The 17998-nt window shown below is 43.7% G+C and overlaps 2 protein-coding genes across 6 annotated transcripts in view; one reads left to right on the forward strand and one right to left on the reverse strand.

The window, feature by feature from the left end:
- The window catches only part of ltbp4 (latent transforming growth factor beta binding protein 4), a 30933-nt gene extending 23485 nt beyond the window's left edge, over positions 1-7448 (reverse strand). For both annotated transcript variants that reach the window (XM_086081581.1, XM_086081580.1), the window contains exons 1-4: positions 7226-7448; positions 5012-5067; positions 4289-4646; positions 3615-3781 (exon numbers count right to left, since the gene is read on the reverse strand). In XM_086081581.1, coding sequence (XP_085937707.1) covers positions 3615-3781; positions 4289-4646; positions 5012-5067; positions 7226-7374 — 730 coding nt within the window. In that variant the 5' untranslated portion in view covers positions 7375-7448. The remainder of the gene's footprint in view (positions 1-3614; positions 3782-4288; positions 4647-5011; positions 5068-7225) is intronic.
- A 409-nt stretch (positions 7449-7857) lies between these two features.
- Positions 7858-17937, forward strand: il1rap (interleukin 1 receptor accessory protein). Of its 4 annotated transcripts, XM_086080202.1 has the most exons (12): positions 7858-8128; positions 9196-9272; positions 9787-9940; positions 10532-10621; positions 10703-10907; positions 11696-11864; positions 12517-12588; positions 12675-12804; positions 13534-13682; positions 14286-14429; positions 15821-15964; positions 17017-17937. In XM_086080202.1, exons 1-12 carry the CDS (start codon positions 8031-8033, stop codon positions 17469-17471), a joined length of 1887 nt encoding a protein of 628 aa, XP_085936328.1. In that variant the 5' UTR covers positions 7858-8030; the 3' UTR covers positions 17472-17937. The 4 variants fall into 4 exon arrangements, with proteins under 4 accessions (XP_085936328.1, XP_085936329.1, XP_085936330.1 ...); XM_086080203.1 differs by lacking the exon at positions 10532-10621; XM_086080205.1 differs by lacking the exons at positions 9787-9940; positions 10532-10621 and having other exon boundaries at positions 8058-8128.
- Positions 17938-17998: the final 61 nt, after the last annotated feature.

Consider the following 17998-nt stretch of genomic DNA (forward strand, 5'->3'; position numbering starts at 1 on the left):
AAGTGAAGCCACCGGCGGCCATCTTACGTTGCTGCTTGCCAAAAGTTGATTTGATTTGCAGCGTTTTCACCTTCGTGACGGTCTCGAAGGAGAAAGTGGCAAACTGCGTAGCGTACGCTTGTACCAAGAAGTCAGGGAGAAGGGCCACGTGTGCATTGCACGGATAAGAAGAGGATTATTTGGGGGGGGGGGTTCTCTTTTAGCGTTAGCGAGTGTTTGTAAGGGTAGCAAATTTTAGTCCGTGTTTGTTCAAGGTCACAAATGGTTGCAAAGACATTTGCCAACTGTTTTTCTTGTCGCTAGGAAGTTTGAAACATTTCTGTTTTCAACTAGATTGTCCATTCAAACCAGTAGTTATTATTAGCCATTAGCCAGGTTTCTATGGAATCTTTTTTGAAAAGAAACTCATAAATCATTACTGAAAGGCTCCTAAAAACGTCCTCCGCCCTCCACTAAATCTCACAACGTGTGCACAAAGAACAATGAGAGTGATTGACAGGTGGCGAGCATGGTTGCAGTCTCAAAAAGGCTGATTGAGGGAATTGGAACGTTTGTGAGCCCATTTGAAAACCAATGGTCTCGGCTCTGCATGAATTATAAAAGCAGCCACACACCTGACGGGGTCATTCGTCATCGGTTGCCAGGACACGTGAAGGCCATGAGGCCGTGTTGATTTATTAATTTTGCAAACGGCAAGTTCAGTACAAGTTTTGCTTGTTGTTTTCTGTTTTTTCACTTGTGGGCTATTCAGTATGCATTTTTATTTAAAAGAAATCTTGCTCGATATGCGAAAGTGCTTCCTTATGGCCACAAATCCTTTCTTTCAAATTCGTGCATTTGAAAGATTCTTAATCCTTAATAAATCCACATTTGAAATGTTGAAAATTCCCAAACAAGCAGCCAACGTGCAAAGCTCGGCTGGCCCGTTCGGAACATTCCGCTTCCTGTTTGCCATCGAAACAAAGTTGCACACTTCCTGCATGATGGCCGAGAACAACGTGGCCTTCACAGACTGACTCGCGTTTGTGGTCAAACTTTTTTGAAGTCTTGTGGGACCGCCATAAGAAAAAGTTTTTTGTTTTTTTGAAAGCTCATTAAGCACCTTTTTAAGTGTTTTTAGGCGGGGCGGGTGCTAAACAAAGACGTCTTGTTCATGTTTCTGTTTGGCTGCATGAGCTCACGTCCTGACGCACGTCACCTGACACGCGCACTTACTCAAACCTTCCATCACAGCACAAGACGACGGCAAGAAAGCAACAAGCGAAGCCGAGCGCCAGAAGGTGGCCCGCGGCGGCCTGAAGACGGACGCACGTCAACAAACGTCATCCGTCTTGCTGAACGACGTCCTCGCAACGTTCATCAACAGACCTGATCAGAAAGATGGCCTTCAAAAGCTGAAGCGATCGCATTGCGAGTAAAAGATAAAAAGGGAACGTAAAAGTGATCATGCTGGATCGGGAGAGAGCAATTCGAAATGTAAAAGTGTTCGCTTGAGGGAAGTCATCATGTCAATTTTCACTAAGACACGCTGCTGACCCTGGAAACTCTCCTTACCTTCCGTTTTCGTTTCCAATTCAAACGGAGAGAAGTCCAAATTTTACGTTTCAGATATTTTGAAATTTGGGAAAAATGTCTTTACTGTAGAACATATTAGGAAGCTATTTATTTGTATCTAACTTTTGAGGACCTTCTTATGAAGTCTGGGAGCTTTTTGTTAGAATTTTAAAACAAAGGTGTACTTTGACTCAGATAAAAAATAAAAAATCTGAAAAGTTGTTCACCAAACATATGCTTAAAAAATGTCAACAAAGATTTGTAGTATGCATTTGATTTATTATTTTGTTGCCAATATTTTCCCCTTATAGTGAAAATGAATATCAGCACTAAATATCGTTTAGCGGCCTTCTCGACTACTAATAATCGGTATCGGCCTAAAAAAGCATACTGGTCTCTCTCTAATACTTGAACCTTTTAAAAAGTTTGAATTAAAGATGACATACAACTGAAATGTAATGTACAAACTTCATGTTTTAAATGAAATGACTAGAACATTTGTATTTATTTCAGTTATTTTACACACCACAAGAGGGAGCCTCTGTAAGTTGAAATGTGTGCAAATGTGCAAAGACAATACCACTTGGTGGCGCTAATGCACCACTTTACTGCACCAAAAGACACCACAGAAGAAGGGCAAGGAAGAACAATAATTTAGGTACAGCCGTGGTTCGGGCTGGCATTTTCCATGTTTGCTGCTTATGTGGAGAGCAAATTTCATTACTGTGTGTTTTTATACGAGTGCAAAATTTCTCATAAAAATTAAATTAAATTAAATTGTGGGTATTTTGGGGGGACTTGGACCAATTAATTGCATTTCAATTCATTTCAATGAGGAAAGACGTTTTGAGTTTAAATGGTGGTCTCGGAGCAAATTAAATCATATCTTAAGGCACATTTTTAACATGGTAATAATATATTTTATATACGATGGGGATTGAAAAAAGTGGATGTGGCTACGGTGCGGCACAAAAACAGGAAGTGGTGCTCGTAGGAAGGAATCAGCGAGCGCGTTTACGTTCCTTATCTGAAGCTCACAAAGCCCCCAAAGCGCCATTCCTCAACAGTGACATCACCACCAGCTTGTTTTTACTCCCCGTGTGCATGCATGCCTGTGTGTGTGTGGGGGGGGGGGGGGGTGTATGGGGGGGGGCGTGTGTGTGTGTGCGCGTGCGTATGCAACACGTCAATCAGCAGCTGCATATCTGCACATTCCCGATTAGAGAAAACAACAAATAGGAGGTGCGAGACAATAAATGTATGTTGTGTTGATGTTAGCGTGATTAGCTTAGCGGCATTCTTACAAGATAAACATACATTAGTGCGAACGTACACACGCCGCATTCGGTCAGTGGAAATTGTTCCAAATAACATCGTGGGAATGTACATGGAAAATTGATGTACAGTATAATCACCCTGCTCATCATTGTGATTTCCTAGGAATGCTGTAGAAGTGATCATTTGAAAATGTGAACACTGGCAGAGATTTACAGAAATAAAGTGTTGCATATTGCTCATTTTTGTGAGAAATTATTACAACATGAGCAATATCTTTTTTAAATTATATATTTTCATGTATTTACTGATGTTAGCATTAAATGATCAAGTTAGCTAAGCAAAATTTGTTAAAGTAAGCATTAACTAATGAGGTTAGCATCATTTGATGACGTTAGCACTATGAGGTAATATTAGTGCTATTTGCGAGAGTTCAAATTATTTGATAGCATTATTTGATTACGTTATCATTAAGTGACAGTTAGCGTCATATGATAAAGTTAGCATTGCGTTCTAATGTTAGCATTACAGTATTGATAGCTTGATGTGATAAAGTTAGCAATATTTGAGATAGCATTATGTGTTATAGTTGGCATTATTTAAAGTTAGCATTATGTGCTAAAGTGAGCATTATTTGATAGTATTTTTTATAGTTAGCATCAGTTGATGAAGTTAACATTATGTGATGAGGTTAGCATTATGTTGTCGAGTTAGCAAAAGCTGAATGATGTCCAAAAGATAATATTATTTGAGAGGATTATTTGATGAAATTAGCATGACGTTACCTGCGGGTGCGTGTGTGCGCACGGTGACGTTGCCTTGGTGGGAAAACGATGTTCCGACGTTGAGTCTCTTCTTCTCCTTCTCGATATGCGTCATCAGGACGGCAGCCATCTTGTCTCTTTTACCTGCCGCCATCTTCTTCATCAGGACGGCCTGAGCCTCACGCAGACTGTCAAGTTATTATTTTCACAATGAATTTAAAAGAAAAAAAAACATCACAGGGCAAATCTAGCAATACATTGTTTTTTACAGACCCGTCCTGACTGGCCACATTTAGCATTTGGCATTAAATTAGTCCCCAGAAAGTTTTTAAAAAATAATTTAAAAACGAGGCTGCAAATGAACACTTTCACATGGAAAAGAGAATAGAATTGTATTTTTCTACAAAAATTTAGTTTTAAATGAGTTGAATTTTACAAGTTGTAATTTATTTCGCAAAAGATGCAATAATAATGCCAAAAAACTTGCAATCTTACATAAAGAATATTTTTTTGAATTTAGGAACATTGGGGGCAAATAATATTAATAATAAAAATGGATTGGATTTATATAGCGCTTTCCTAGACACTCAAAGATGTTTAACAATGGAACGGATTCATTATCAAAGCGTTGTGGGGAACCCGCAGCCCAGCCAGGATATGCTGAACGTGACCCAGGACCAAGTTTGGATCCTCACCTGAGAAAAACCTGCTTTGCTGCTCCCGCCTTCAGCTTCGGTCCGGCTGACGGCTTTAAGGGCGTCCGTCGGGCTTCCCGAGAACTCCAAGACACGCTTGTGTTTCCTTGCAGGAGGTCCGCGGTGAGAGGCCGTCTTGTGGAGTCTGTCGCTTCCTCACGAGCAGGTCCATAAGTGTTCTGCTTCGGTCCGTTCGCTAGCTTTGAGGAAGCTCCGGAGTCGTCCGATTCGGGACTCGGATTTGGATTGAGAAATGCGGGTGGGGCCAGATGAGCTCCAGGTGATGATGTTGCCTTGGACACCGCACAGACGCCTTTTGGAAAGCAGGAGGAGCCACGGCAACGAGGAGGACAACGCTCTGCAGGAGGACACCAGGAGGAGATGAGAAAAGGAGGCAAGGGAGAGAGGACGCGAGGAAAGATGCCGGTAGGGCGTCGACTCCCGCCACTCAACTCAACTCCATATTTAGTGAGCATTTGAAAACAACCACCACAATTTTCTTAAGATGGAACTCGGTGTTAACAGCAGAGGCCCTAGGATTGAACCCTGTGGAACACCATCCGTTGCGTTATATGTATACATGTCAATTCATGTTGCACATATTGCACATGTGAGCGCTTTCACACACGTTCATACAAACACACAAACATCCACAGACACACACACGGCCATTTTGCGGGGAGAGAAAAGATAAGAGCAGCCATCTTGGAAGTTTGTCCTCACGTTTGATACACGTGCCGGTCCTCATCCTCGCTACCGGATCTGCACATGCGCCCCATCTGCACACACACACACACACGTCTACAATATGACTTTTCCTGACAAAATATGCTGACTTGAAAGTGTTGCAGCAGGTGAGCTGCCAACACACACACCAACAAACACACAAGATTTGGTCAGAAGTGCAAGAAAGCAAACACTTACCAAAAAGTAGTATACTTTAAGTACATAATATAGAGTGTACTTAAGTATATTTTTCGAGTGTACTTATTCTTGTACTAAAAGTAAACTTCAGGTGAACTCCTTGGGACTAAATTGGAACATTTTAGTACACTTAAAAGTATACTTAAGTATATTTTAAAGTATACTTGAGCAAACTTTCAAGAGCACTTTATAGTATATTTAAGTACACTATTAAGTATACTTGAAAGTATACTTTGTGGTACACTTATGTCCAGTTTCATTGACAGCAAAAAGCCCAGTGATGAATTGTCAGGGATGGAACCAGCGAACACTGGTACTGCAGGTAGCGACCTTTAACCTCTAGGCTATCCAGCCACATGATCTTTAGTGCTTTTTTCAACAAATCGAACCTATAATTTTGGTTCCTTACTTAGAGAGTGCCTTCTAAGTATATACTAAACAGTATGTAAACATTTAGTATACTGACAAGTACACTTAACATTTACTTGGTGGAGTATTCTTCCAAAAAGTACAAGAAAAGTAAACTGGAAGTATACTCTCCTAATTTTGAGTATATTTCAAGCATACTTAAATATACTTATTTTTGATAAGGGGAGTGATAAGATAACGCATAATGTCGTTCAGTTTTAGTTTTGTTTTTTGCCGATGCCAATTGTGATCTGTTGTCATTCTTGCGTTTGTTCAAGTCCAAATTGTTTTTTAGCGTCGTTCTTGAAAAGATGTTTGGAAGAAGAACCCGAATGACTTTGAAGTGTTCCTCAGCGGTGAGCCACGACGACTTCTTTAGCATGTCAACGCTAAGAGCCCAAAAGTGGCGTGCTGGCGCCATTTCACGCGGCCTTGCCACAGGAAGCGTTTGCTTTGTCGCGTTTGTTGCTCGGCGCGTCTTGTTGACGTAGGCTGGCGACGCGCGGACGCCGCCGACCAGGAAGTGCCACAAAGCGCGTCAGCAAAGAGAGAGGATGCCACCTCTCGCCGAGGATTTCGACATTACGCACAGCTGGCTGCTCCTTTTGTGAGACGACGCGATGGAAACACGACATACAATATCAGGATATCTGACCAACAAAGCCGAAGAATTCAACCTTGCGTTTCAAGCAACATTTGCCCCAAGCTCTGCTAGCTGAATGCTAAAAAAAACAAAGCAAACCGCCAATGACGTGTTAGCATCGATATTCGCCGTTTTACAAGCAAGAGATATACAACGCATAGATTCCTTATCTTCTGTGAAACGTGACAACAATATTACATTGTCTAACTGAATGGTAATCAAAGAAGTCTATTCTTCTGTTTGTTTATGTATGACAGTACATAGCACAAAAAATCTCCCAACAAATGCTGATCATGCAATTCATTCATTCACAAAACGTTTTCAGGAGAAAAAAATTGGGATGGGGTGGGGGATCCTGTGTAAAAAACAAATAAATAAATGTTTAAAAATATTGAGAAAGAAATTCCCGGGATTCAAACTGTGAATATGCAAATCACCGTTCACCACTAGATGGCAGACTTACTGCCTGGGCTTAAACGTTTTTTGTTTTGTTTGTTTTTTTAACCACACATGAGTAAGCTTACTATTTATTGGTGCAATGATATGCAGGACAAACATCAAATCTGAATACTTTTCAACTTAAAGTGTGTTTATGTTTGTGAAAAAACCTTTGCAAAATGTTTGCTCTTAATTTGTGTTGGCTGTTGAGCGATTTTGTGTGAATGAGAAATCAAATGAAACATGAAATGTATTAAGAGCACGTCTTCTGTCCATATCCAGTACAGCATATTTGTCACTTTGTCAAGCGCACGGTCCTCTATGTGGCCACCCAAGTAGCAATAATGAAAACGGGCCCCTCCAGTTGACCTGAACAGCATGAGAAGGTTGAGAAAAGCAGCAGGTGAACAGCCAGGTGTGTCATGCATCGGCGACGTTTCACCCTCGAGAAAAAGCTGCAGCGTCAACACGCAAACGTCGCCCAAGTAAGTGAACTTGTTGGGACAGTGCATGGCGGCACTGACCTCCCCTTCCGAGGCGGCTCCCTTCTGTCCTCCCCCGGCCTCCGCGTCTCCAAGGGTCGGTGCCGGTTCCGGTGCCCGTCGGAGGCGTGCGCGCCGCTGTGCATCCACGCGGTCGCGGTCGCGCACACGCAGAGCAGGAGCACGCGCATGGCGGGGGAAAAGACGAAGAGTCCGGCTACAAAGTGGGAGATTTCATTTCGTCGGCGTGTGAAAGAAAGTGCCACTTGCCCCAAGTGGCTGGGCCAATTGGAAGCCAAGAAGAGGAACGCTGGTGGTCACGTGAGACCTGGTGGTGTCACGTGAGCGGGTAAACTATTCAGATGGAGAGAAAAATGGGCAATAATGCTAATTTTTTTTTTTTTAAACGATCACAACAAATGATATAAATGATGAATGTATATGTAGACTTTTTATAATCATTTTTTATTGTATTCTTTATAAGTTATCCAAATGAGACCATTTGTCTCAGCCAAATGAAAACGAAGTTTTAGGCAGGGAAGCAGATAATGCAACAAATCATGCAAGACTCCTCACCGCCACTCGAGGGAGGTTCTTTGGGTGTGTGGTGACGTCAGTGGAAAATCCCACGGTCTCAATGGATGTCGCAATATTAAAAACAGAAAACTCGCAACCACAGTTCGGAACTGACGCCACTTCCTACATACACACATACGCGCACGCACACTTGGTTGCTCAGTTGGTCGACTTTGAACGCCGTTCGTGCACTTTTTTGAAACGTCCGACAGCTTTTTGGGTCGAGTGAGTGCCTGAGTGCGCATGCGTGCGTCATGTTCTCAAGCGTTGGATGACTGCTGCCAAGCGGTCTCTTTTCAGCACGCCGAAGTCTTGGTTCCGTCTGGACTGTGACGTGCTAGCAGACACATGCTACCAGCTCGTGCTCATGTGAGTCAATTGTTTGCTTTTGTCTTATTTTGAGCTTTTTGTCGATGGACTCTGGCACTCGCGCTATTCTGCTTTGTATGATCTTCATCTTGACCTGATTTTTTTTTTATTACTTTTTGTAGCCTTCACTCATTTTCACATATCTGACTGTATGGGAAATTGAGCTTTAACGCGCCTTAATGTAATATAAGACAAAATCATATTACATTCATTGAGCTCACATTATTGACTGCGAATACATTTAGAATAGATGTCATCGCCAAAAGTCCAAAAACAGACTCTTCCTGATCTTCATTGTTCACTGAATTTTATTTACGGATATTCATCGAACTGATTGGACCTGTTGAGGTATTGGTACTTTTAAGTGGCTATTTTCGGTCGGGAACTAGAAATGAGAAGAATAGAAAATTGCCTGCCATTGATGTCATGTATCAGTTTTTGTTTTTTTGAAAATGTTATGTATCAGAGGTTCTTTAGTGGTATTGGTACTTGTTGTGTCTACTCGGTGACACTCATTTCCTGACGCGATTTCATTTTCATTCACAAGAGTTCAATTCGATGTTGTGGTTGTTGTCATTTCGATTTAATTCAATTCAATCCAATATCGATTGATAAACAATACAATACGTAGTTTTATGGAACATCAGTTCGTCGTAAAGGGACAATGTGCAGAAATGTTTTCTTTTCCAATGTTAATGTTAAAAACACCCTTCATTTCCATACTATGCAAAAAAAAGATGTTCTATCACACCAATAAACATTTGTTATATATAATTGTCGATCTACTAATTATGGCTGGCGCCTCATTTGACTTTCTGCTACGGATACCCGAAGGGGACAAACTTCACACCAAGGTGGTCGGCTTTGGAATTGTGCTCTCGCTGAGGCACCCGCGCGCTTCCAAACGCAACGTTTCCATTGCAGTCACGAGAAGACTCAACTGGACAGCGCCCCGAACACGTCAACAAATTCACACGCTTGTCACCGTGCTTTCCAACTCACTTGTGAACGCGCACGTTTGTATTGATGAGAGAAAGTGACGTGGTGTGGTGTGGTGTCGTGTGCAGGACGTCGGTCATCTTCTCCGTGCCTTTGCTGGTTGCCATGGTGACGGCAGGACTCCGCGCATCTCCTGACCCGCCAGGTGTTTGCCCGTTCTGCTTCAACTGGATGCAAACACAAAGCAAGCCTGCCTTAAATTAGGCTCTATTTTTTTTTTTATTCTGAATGTTTTTCTCAAATTCAACATTTTTCACCATTCATTAAACATTTCATTCCCATTTGAAATTGAAATCATTCTGACCATTCTCTTTGGCAACATTTTTCAACACGCCCAAATTTTCACATATAAAACATTTCCAACTTTTCACACGCAAAAAATACATAAATCCCGTATGAGGACATATTCGACATCATTCACTCGTCCCTCCAAATTACTTGACCGATTCAAACCATTCCAACGTCAACGTGTTCCGATCGTTCGAGCCATCTCAATTATTTTTCATTCACACAATTCACCAAATTCAAAAGAAATCTTTACATATTTACCTCCAGTTTGCCCGTACGTATATTGACTGATTCATACCTTTTTTTTTCTGCAGAATGTGTCAATGTGTGCTTTCTAATGTGATTTTGTGCGTGCGTGTGCGTGTTGTTAGTGGCGAGGTGGGGCAAGTGGGTGGAGTCGCCATCCGGGTTTGTGCATGTCCTGGAGGGTGAGGCGACGTGGGTGCGATGCCCCCTCTTCCACCACAACGACTCGTCACACAACCTGACGTGGTACCGGGGACTTGAACAGCCAATCACGGACAAGTAAATGAAAAGCGACATCATCATCAATACGGCCATCTGGTGCCAAATCGGAACGATTAATTGAATTGTCGACTTCACGAGTCAGCGAATAAGTTATGTTCCTGGTTCTCGTGAAGGGATGACGAAGAAAAAAAAGATAGCCATGCTAAATGCTAAGCTAACATATATGACACAGTTGAACCCTGGAATGAATTTCTTGGTGATTGAGTGGACTTTTCATAGACGTCTGACTGAAAGCGCGTTTAGCTAACTTTACACGGCAAAATAGCAGACAAATGAATACAGGAGAGAAACTTCTACTCGCTAGCCTGAATTGAAAACCGGAAATCACAAATGACTGTAAGCTACGGTTAATGTCAGCCAGGAGGCGTGGCCTATAAGGGTAGAAGTAAGAGTATCAAATATTTGCCATATTACTAATGTTATTTGTTTTGTAATGACATTTAATTGCGATGCAGTTGTGTAGTATGCGATGGTGTCGATGTGCTTGCTGCCTTGCGATTGAGTGCTCGCGTTGTGCACATTTTGTGATGTGATTCCATTCTAACGTGATCGCGTTGTACTGAACGTGCTCGTGTCGTCGTGTCGCAGTGCGCGTCTCAGCAAACAGCGTGACAAGTTGTACTTTCAGCCGGCGGCGGCTGAGGACGCGGGTTGCTACACCTGCATGCTACGCTCAGAGTATGTAACGCGCACGCGCACACGCACACGCACACATGACATTCCCCAGCCAGCATGACGGCCATCTTGCGCCTCCCGCAGGCAGCTGTGGGCATGCGCGAACATGTGCGTGACCGTCGTCCCCCGGCCGCAGGTGGCGCCAGAGGGCAAGAAATGCGACCGGCCGCTCGCCGCCGCGCCCCTTCCGGTGGTCGCTCCTTTGCAGTGCAGCAAGACTCTGGACTGCCCCGACTGGCGAGAGGCCTTCGACGTGGCCGACAGTGCGCCTAACGTCACCTGGTACCATGTGAGAAAACTAACAAAATAAACTGAACTCAATTAGAAAAAACAACAACAACATTTTCACCAGTGAAAACAAATCAAAAGGAATGAAATTGACTTATTTTGCTATTAAAGTGCGGCAGTGAGCTGAAAGAGGAGAGATCAAATGGTTGTCTGGGACTTGTAGTCCTTTGATTGTGTGTCGCCTACAAGCAAAAAAGTTTTCAGTAAAAGCAGCAATGTAAGATGGCTGCCGGGTGCCCTCTGGCTTCAGCCGGAAGGAGACGATTGACAGTCCAGCCGTATAGAAGTCGGTGATGGCGGCTCACCTTGAAAATGTCACATGACCAAAGTCGGAAAAAAGCTGAGCAGCGATTGGTTGTTAGCTGACCAGCTGTGATGTCATTTCCAGTCCACAGCAAGTGACAAAATGGCCGCCCCGAGATATATAATGTTCTGCTCCTTTCAGGTATATTGTTCTGTACTTATTCTACGGTTCAATAAAGCTGTTTTTTTTAAATGGCCGCCCTGACATGGATCAAAATGGTGGATTATGGTGCCTCATGTCAACACTGCTTGCCGTGATTGTTTTTGAAAGTTGGCACGCAAGAAATATGCAAAATCTTTAAATGGATACAAATTTAATAGGAAGCCTTTAAAAAAAAAAAGAAGAAGAACAAACCCATTCTGAGAACTATTAAAACTCAATAAATGTAACAACCTACTAATGAGGAAGATTTCCAATCGTTTGTAACCCTGGCGAGGACCAATCATCCACAGCTGTTTGTCTTTCTGTGTGCGCGTGCGTGTCAGGAGTGCGTGGCGGCTGGCAAGTGGACGAGCGACCGCGAGCAGGACGCCGCCCGCCTTGTCATTCACTCCATGCTGGACCACTACCAAGGCGTTTACCTGTGCCAGGTGCACTACCGGAGGGCCGGCAGAGCGCTTCACTTCACGCGCGGCCTCAACGTCTCCGCCGTCAGTGAGGATCACGCACACGCACACGCACTCACGACACACGTGCCCATATCACAGATATCGCAGTATCACAATGACAGCTTTTGGGGGAAATATTTGGCTCAATAAACATTGAATAACACCAATTTGAGTTTGCAATCAAATATAGAGAACATTTGGTACATTAAGAAATGCGCACCATGTTAAGCGTTTTCTGTTGAAATCCTTCTTAGTAAGTCACAATGTCCCATCACGAGCAGCGATGTTCAAGTTACTGTTGAAAAGTAAAGAGTTATAGTTTCCTCTCTGAAAAAGTAACTCATTACTTCACTAGTTATTCAATAATTATGAAAGTAACTACTTTAAGTTACTTGACAGACATCTTTATTTTTATCATCTTTCAAAACAAAAGTTGCTGTGCAATATGAAATAAATCAAATACTAATAATCAACTGAAGACATTGTTGCAAGCAAACAGACCATTTTCAGCCTCACGAAAAGAAGAGCGACAGACGAGACGCGACATTGCGAGAAGCGCGTGCACGGCGCTGCAAAACACGCACACGGCACACAAACAATAGGAAGACATGAGGAAGACAAAAAAGCTCAACTCGACGTGCACAGAAGCCCCTCCCACCTTTGCTCCCCCCCTGAGCCGTTGCTTTTGTGTTGTTCAGTGCCGCCTTTCGTGCCCAAAGAGCCGAGCGTGCTGCATCCGACGGCCGAGCACGTCTTGCGCGTGACGCCAGGTGAGCGTTGGCCCCGCCCCCGGCCCCGCCCCCGCCCCCGCCCCCGCCAAGCGGCGCCCTTCACTTTGCCTTGCGCTTCCCGTCAGGCTCGGACGCGCGTTTGGAGTGCCGGGGACGCTTTCCCTACTTGGGCTCGTCGGACCGGGACATCTGGTGGAGCGTGGACGGGAAGAAGCTGGAGCAGCTGGCGGAGGCCAGATTCAACGAAAGCAAAAAGTAACAGCATTTGTGGTATACACTCCAAAACGTGCTCAAGGCTCCAAATATTTGTCGGCTTCTTTACGCTGCAGTTTTTTCAACCAATGACTTCATTTGAAGATCAATTGATTCATTCTTTGGAATCTTTTTTTCTTTTTCTGGGCAGGTTGAACGCAAGGCTTTTATTCAACGATAGCAATAAATTCATGTAACGAATGAACGATTGGCTTTCTTTTTATATCATCAAAAAAAAATTTTTTTTCTTAAATTCACATTGTGGTTATCAGCAAACTGCATTTTCTGGTCTGCAAATTTGGGATAGCGCCGAAATTGGCCATTTGGACAAATAGCGGCCTTTTTTTTTTAAATCTAACGACCGATAAAAGGTCAAGCTAAAAGCATTTTCATCTCAGGGAACTTATTTCTATCCATTTTCAGTTAACTTTACAAGTGAGCTGCTGCCTCCTTGACTATTTCATCATCTGCATCAGTATCGGCTCTGAAAAAAACATATCGTTCTATTTCAGTAGTGAAATGTAATATTTCTGAAAAGGTTGGCAAAACCAAATTCTTAAAAAAATCAAAAAAATCTGCTGTTCTGTCATTTTAAGAACTTTTTTCCTGTGCAGATCTCAAATGTCAAAATAATTTATTGTGAAAGCAAATCCCATAATTCGATCGATTGGCAACATGGCAAGGCCGCACGTCAATATGCAAATGAGTACGTGCGTCTTTGTTTGCGCTCAGGCTGGTGAGCTCCAAATACGGAGACGACATCGTGGCGAGCGTCCTGCTGATCCGGAACTTTGGCCCCGAGGACCTCCGCAAGACGTACAACTGCTCCGTCAGGAACCAGCGAGGGTTCCAGACGTGGAGAGCGCGGCTGGAGGTGGAAGGTCAGCTCCGGTTTTTTGCTTTTTCGGTTGCCTTGCCGCCGTCAGGAAGTGACTTGGAGTCCAGCTGGGGGGGGGCAGGAAAAAGGCGTGGCCGACAGCTGGGCAAATGCAGATCAGCTCCTTAGTCGAACCTGTCGACTCCACAAAGCGTCTAAAAGCTCCTCTGGTTCCATTGGTGACTCTTGTCTTGCTACTCATTTGCATATTTAGATGTGGGCGTGGTGAGGGACGCCCACATTTCCACTTGAACTGAGATGCACGAAAAGGAACGTTTGGATTCAGACTTCCGATGGTTTCTGGATTTTCTCGTGAAAAAGGCCCTGAAAGTGCAAAGTTTATTTGACGCTGATGACATCAGCAGCAGTTGAGTATCTTGCTCAAGGATACTTCCACATGGTCACAATGGCATGGCATCGAACCCACAACCTCTACCGCTGATCCACGCCGCCCAATTGCAATTCAATTGATATTGACTTGATGTCTTTTCTAGTTTTATGTGACTGGAATGTTTTTAGGCACTGGCAGTTTTGGTTGCACGTCAATCAAAACGCGGGTTCCATCCAATCACGAGCAATGTTTGTTCTTCCCGCTTGTCGCTTTCAGCCTCCGTGCCGTGGTTGGCGCTCGCTTGCGGCGCGTCCGCCGTGCTGGTGGCGTGGATGCTCCTCCTGGCGTTGTACCGCGTCTTCCGGCTGGAGCTGCTGCTGCTCTACCGGTCCCGGTTCGGCAGCGACGAGCGGCACGCGGGTGAGCGACGCCTCCTCTCTCCAGCTCGGCACGTACCAGGAACTCAAAAGTATTGGGACGCAATGGCAGCTCGGCTTGGAACGTTTGCGCTTACTTCTTCCCTGGAATTTCCCACAGGAAGTTCAAATCGGGGTCAACCTCAAGACGTTGCGTGGCGGGACAGTAAATCCATTTGAATCTGGGATTCTCTCGTCATCTGCATGACCGCTTGAGATCTCGTCTTTTCCTTGCTACGCGGTCAATTCTGCCAAGTAAATTTGGTGGAACCAAATAGACTCTGTTTTAGAGCAATATTTACACTTGGAAGACAGTCAAATAAAGAATTGGGGGAAAAAATCAACTCAAGTCACTCAAGGGTTGAGGAAGGAACTCACGACCTTCAGCTTGGCCGTACTTTGAGCCACGCAGCTCCTGCTGTGTGTTGTTATATCGCTCGCGTCAGCTGGAATGTTCTGAACTCCAAGAGACCGAAAACATCCTCTTGAAATCCGCAAACAGTAGGCGGGACGTCGCTCGGGTGTTAGCGTGGCAGTCTCCCAAGCTGAAGGTCGGAAGTTCCTTCCTCAACCCTTAAGTGGCTTTCCTTTATTTTTTCCAATTGTTTTCAATTCAAGTCTGTTTGGTCTCACTCTAAATAAGTCAAATGTGCCCATTAGTGACCCCAGTACGCCGTCTGATGTTAGAGGAAGGACACCCATTTTTTATTTATTTTTTACTTTCCCTGATATTCAGTGTTAGAACCTGTTCAGCAGTTTGCGTCGCAAAATACGGACAATCCGTAAACAGCTCTCAGTCCCAGCGGACTCATCTTAAAGGGACACTTTCAGCAGTAAAAAAAAAAAAGTTGTCCTGAATGAATTTGATAAGTCACTTCATTCTTTTTTATGTACAATGAATACCTTTAAAAACATATTTTTCCACTTGCGGTCCATTGAAGATGACATCACCTGTGCTGAGGAAGGAGGCAACGACCAATCACGGCCAGCCATGATTGGTCGTTACCTCCTTCCTCAGCACAGGTGATGTCATCTTCAATGGACCGCAAGTGGAAAAGTTTGTTTTTAAAGATATTAAATGTTCATGAAAAATGATGAAATTCATTCTTGACAAAATATGAACTTTTTACTGCTGAAAATGAGTCGAGCGTCCCTTCGAGTTTGCTGCTTCAAGTGAAACGTAAACCGCAAAGGGTTCACGCCAGCATCTTGTACACGAGTGCAAAATGTCACCTGGACAGACAAAATGCACTTTTCTTCCAAATACTTGTTTTGTAATCACGATCATGTTTTGATATTTGTTCTTGATGGCAACGTTTTCTCTCCCAACGTTGAGTTGCACCACGTCAGGAGATTTCCTGTCGATAACGTGCGCGTGCGCGTGTTTGCGTGCAGACGATAAGGAGTTCGACGTGTACATCTCGTACGCCAGAAACAGCGAGGAGGAGGAGTTTGTCCTGACGACGCTCCGCAGAGTGTTGGAGAACGATCTGGGATACGCAGTGTGCATCTTCGACCGAGACAGTCTGCCAGGCGGGAGTGAGTTCACGCTTCAACACGCGCGCGCGTGTCTCGGGAGGCCCAAAAATGACGTCATTTAAATGAATAAAAGGGAAAATAAATACAGATATTAAAAAATAAAACATTTGAAAATTGAATAAAAAAAAAAATATATATATATATATATACTCACGCATACATAAATAAATACAAATATTAAAAAATAAATATAAATATATACATTGAATTAAATGTCAATAAATAAATAGGCTCTGCTCTCATATTTATTTATTTCATGTTGCAGTCGCTGTTATTTTTTAATCCCGTTTTTCATTTTTGTATTCATTAAAATTCTATTTGTATATTTTTTTAATTACATTTTTGAATCAGATTTTTGTATCCGTTTTTATTGTCACTTTTATTTATTTATTTTTTTGTTGCTGTTTTTGTTCTTCCATCACGTCACTTGGCCTTCTGATTTGCATTTTTAAGCGGCCCCTCCCACACTTACGGAAACTAAAAGTTTAGCTTTTTGCCTCCCACCCTTGTTCGATTTATTATTATTTTTAACCCAACAAAAACTTTGAATGAACTTCTCCAGAATTCATGGAAATAATTCTCTTTATATATATATATATATATATCTATATATATATATATATATATATATTTTTTTTTTATTATTATTTTTTAAGCGTTCTTGTCAAATATTAGTCGATCATCAAATTAATCAACGGCCATTTTGATCATCGATTCATCGTTTGGAACCAAATCCTTCCAGAACGAAAATGATTACGCAATCAATATTTCTATTGGGTCATTCAATAATCCGATAGAATAATTGGATTGAAAAGAAAGCTCATGCAGCCAACTTGTCTTTCTTTCCTTCCGAGACCAATGAAAGCGTTGAGACTTGCTCACGTGCGACTAAACGTGATCCCGTTCGCTCCGGCAAATACGGCGTGGACGTGGCTAATTTGGATCCTTCCTGTCCTCCTGTCGTCCTGTCCTCCTGTCCTCCTGTCCTCCTGTCCCCCTGTCCTCCTGCCCTCCTGTCCTCCTGTCCCCCTGTCCTCCTGTCCTCCTGTCAGCCATCACCGACGAGACGCTGAGCTTCGTGGCTCGCAGTCGCCGCCTGGTGGTGGTGCTGGGCCCCGGCTACGCTCGCCAGGGCTCCCAGGCCCTGCTGGAGCTCAAGGCGGGCGTGGACGGCCTGGCGGGCGGCCACCTGCGGCTCATCCTGCTCCAGTACAAGCGCGTGCGGCGGCACGAGTGCGTGCGCGAGCTGAGGCGCGCGCGCGTGGCGCTGGCCGTGGTGCGCTGGCAGGGCGAGCCGTCGCGGGAGATGACGTCGCGCTTCTGGAAGAAGCTGAGGCTGGAGCTGCCCGTCAGGAGGATGCCCGCCATTCGTCGAGGGGATGACGAGAGCGGCAAGGAGGCGGGGCTAATGACCACGCCCGACCGCGACGGGTCTCCTCGCGAGCGCTCAACTTTACCAAAAAGTCCATCCGTTGCTTTTGCAAAGGGCTTCTCCACTTTGGGCTGAGAGACGCAGGACACACCCTGGACTGGTCGCTCACGGTGGAAAACTAAACCTCACAAGTGTCGAACCGTGTTGCAAAAACAGCCCAGATGGCTGTTGAACATTGCACATTTTCCATATTGCTGGGATAGTTAACATGCACCTAAATAAATGACATTTTTGGTTTTATATCTAAAGATTTTATTTATTTATAAATAAGCAGCCTTTTTTTCAGGATGAATATTTCATGCTCCCACTTCGTGGTCTCCTGTTCTATGGGGATGTGCATTGAAAGGGATACTTGCCTCAATGAGTCGTTTTCAGTATGAAAAGTGTTCCAGAATGAATTTGATAGCTTCATTATTTTTCATGTACAATTAATACCTTCCGTTTTGGTAGAAGATGTGGTTGCGGCAGCAGCGGCAGGGCACGCATCCCATGAAATAAATATTTGATTTTCTGAAATAAAAAGTTCATATTTTGTCCAGAATGATTTTGCTCACTTGATTATTTTTCATGTTAATACCTTTTAAAAACACATTTTCCACCTC

Source organism: Leptonotus elevatus, chromosome 7, assembly GCF_054856555.1.
Source record: "Leptonotus elevatus isolate MCC_2025b chromosome 7, RoL_Lele_1.0, whole genome shotgun sequence".
In the NCBI taxonomy this organism is placed as follows: domain Eukaryota; kingdom Metazoa; phylum Chordata; class Actinopteri; order Syngnathiformes; family Syngnathidae; genus Leptonotus; species Leptonotus elevatus.

Bases quoted from the DNA above. Each gene is read 5' to 3' on its own strand.
- il1rap (XM_086080202.1), top strand. From the start codon at position 8,031: ATGACTGCTGCCAAGCGGTCTCTTTTCAGCACGCCGAAGTCTTGGTTC. The intron at 10,908-11,695 runs GTGAGAAAACTA...CGTGCGTGTCAG, and splicing joins CTAACGTCACCTGGTACCAT to GAGTGCGTGGCGGCTGGCAA. The intron at 13,683-14,285 runs GTCAGCTCCGGT...TGTCGCTTTCAG, and splicing joins AGCGCGGCTGGAGGTGGAAG to CCTCCGTGCCGTGGTTGGCG.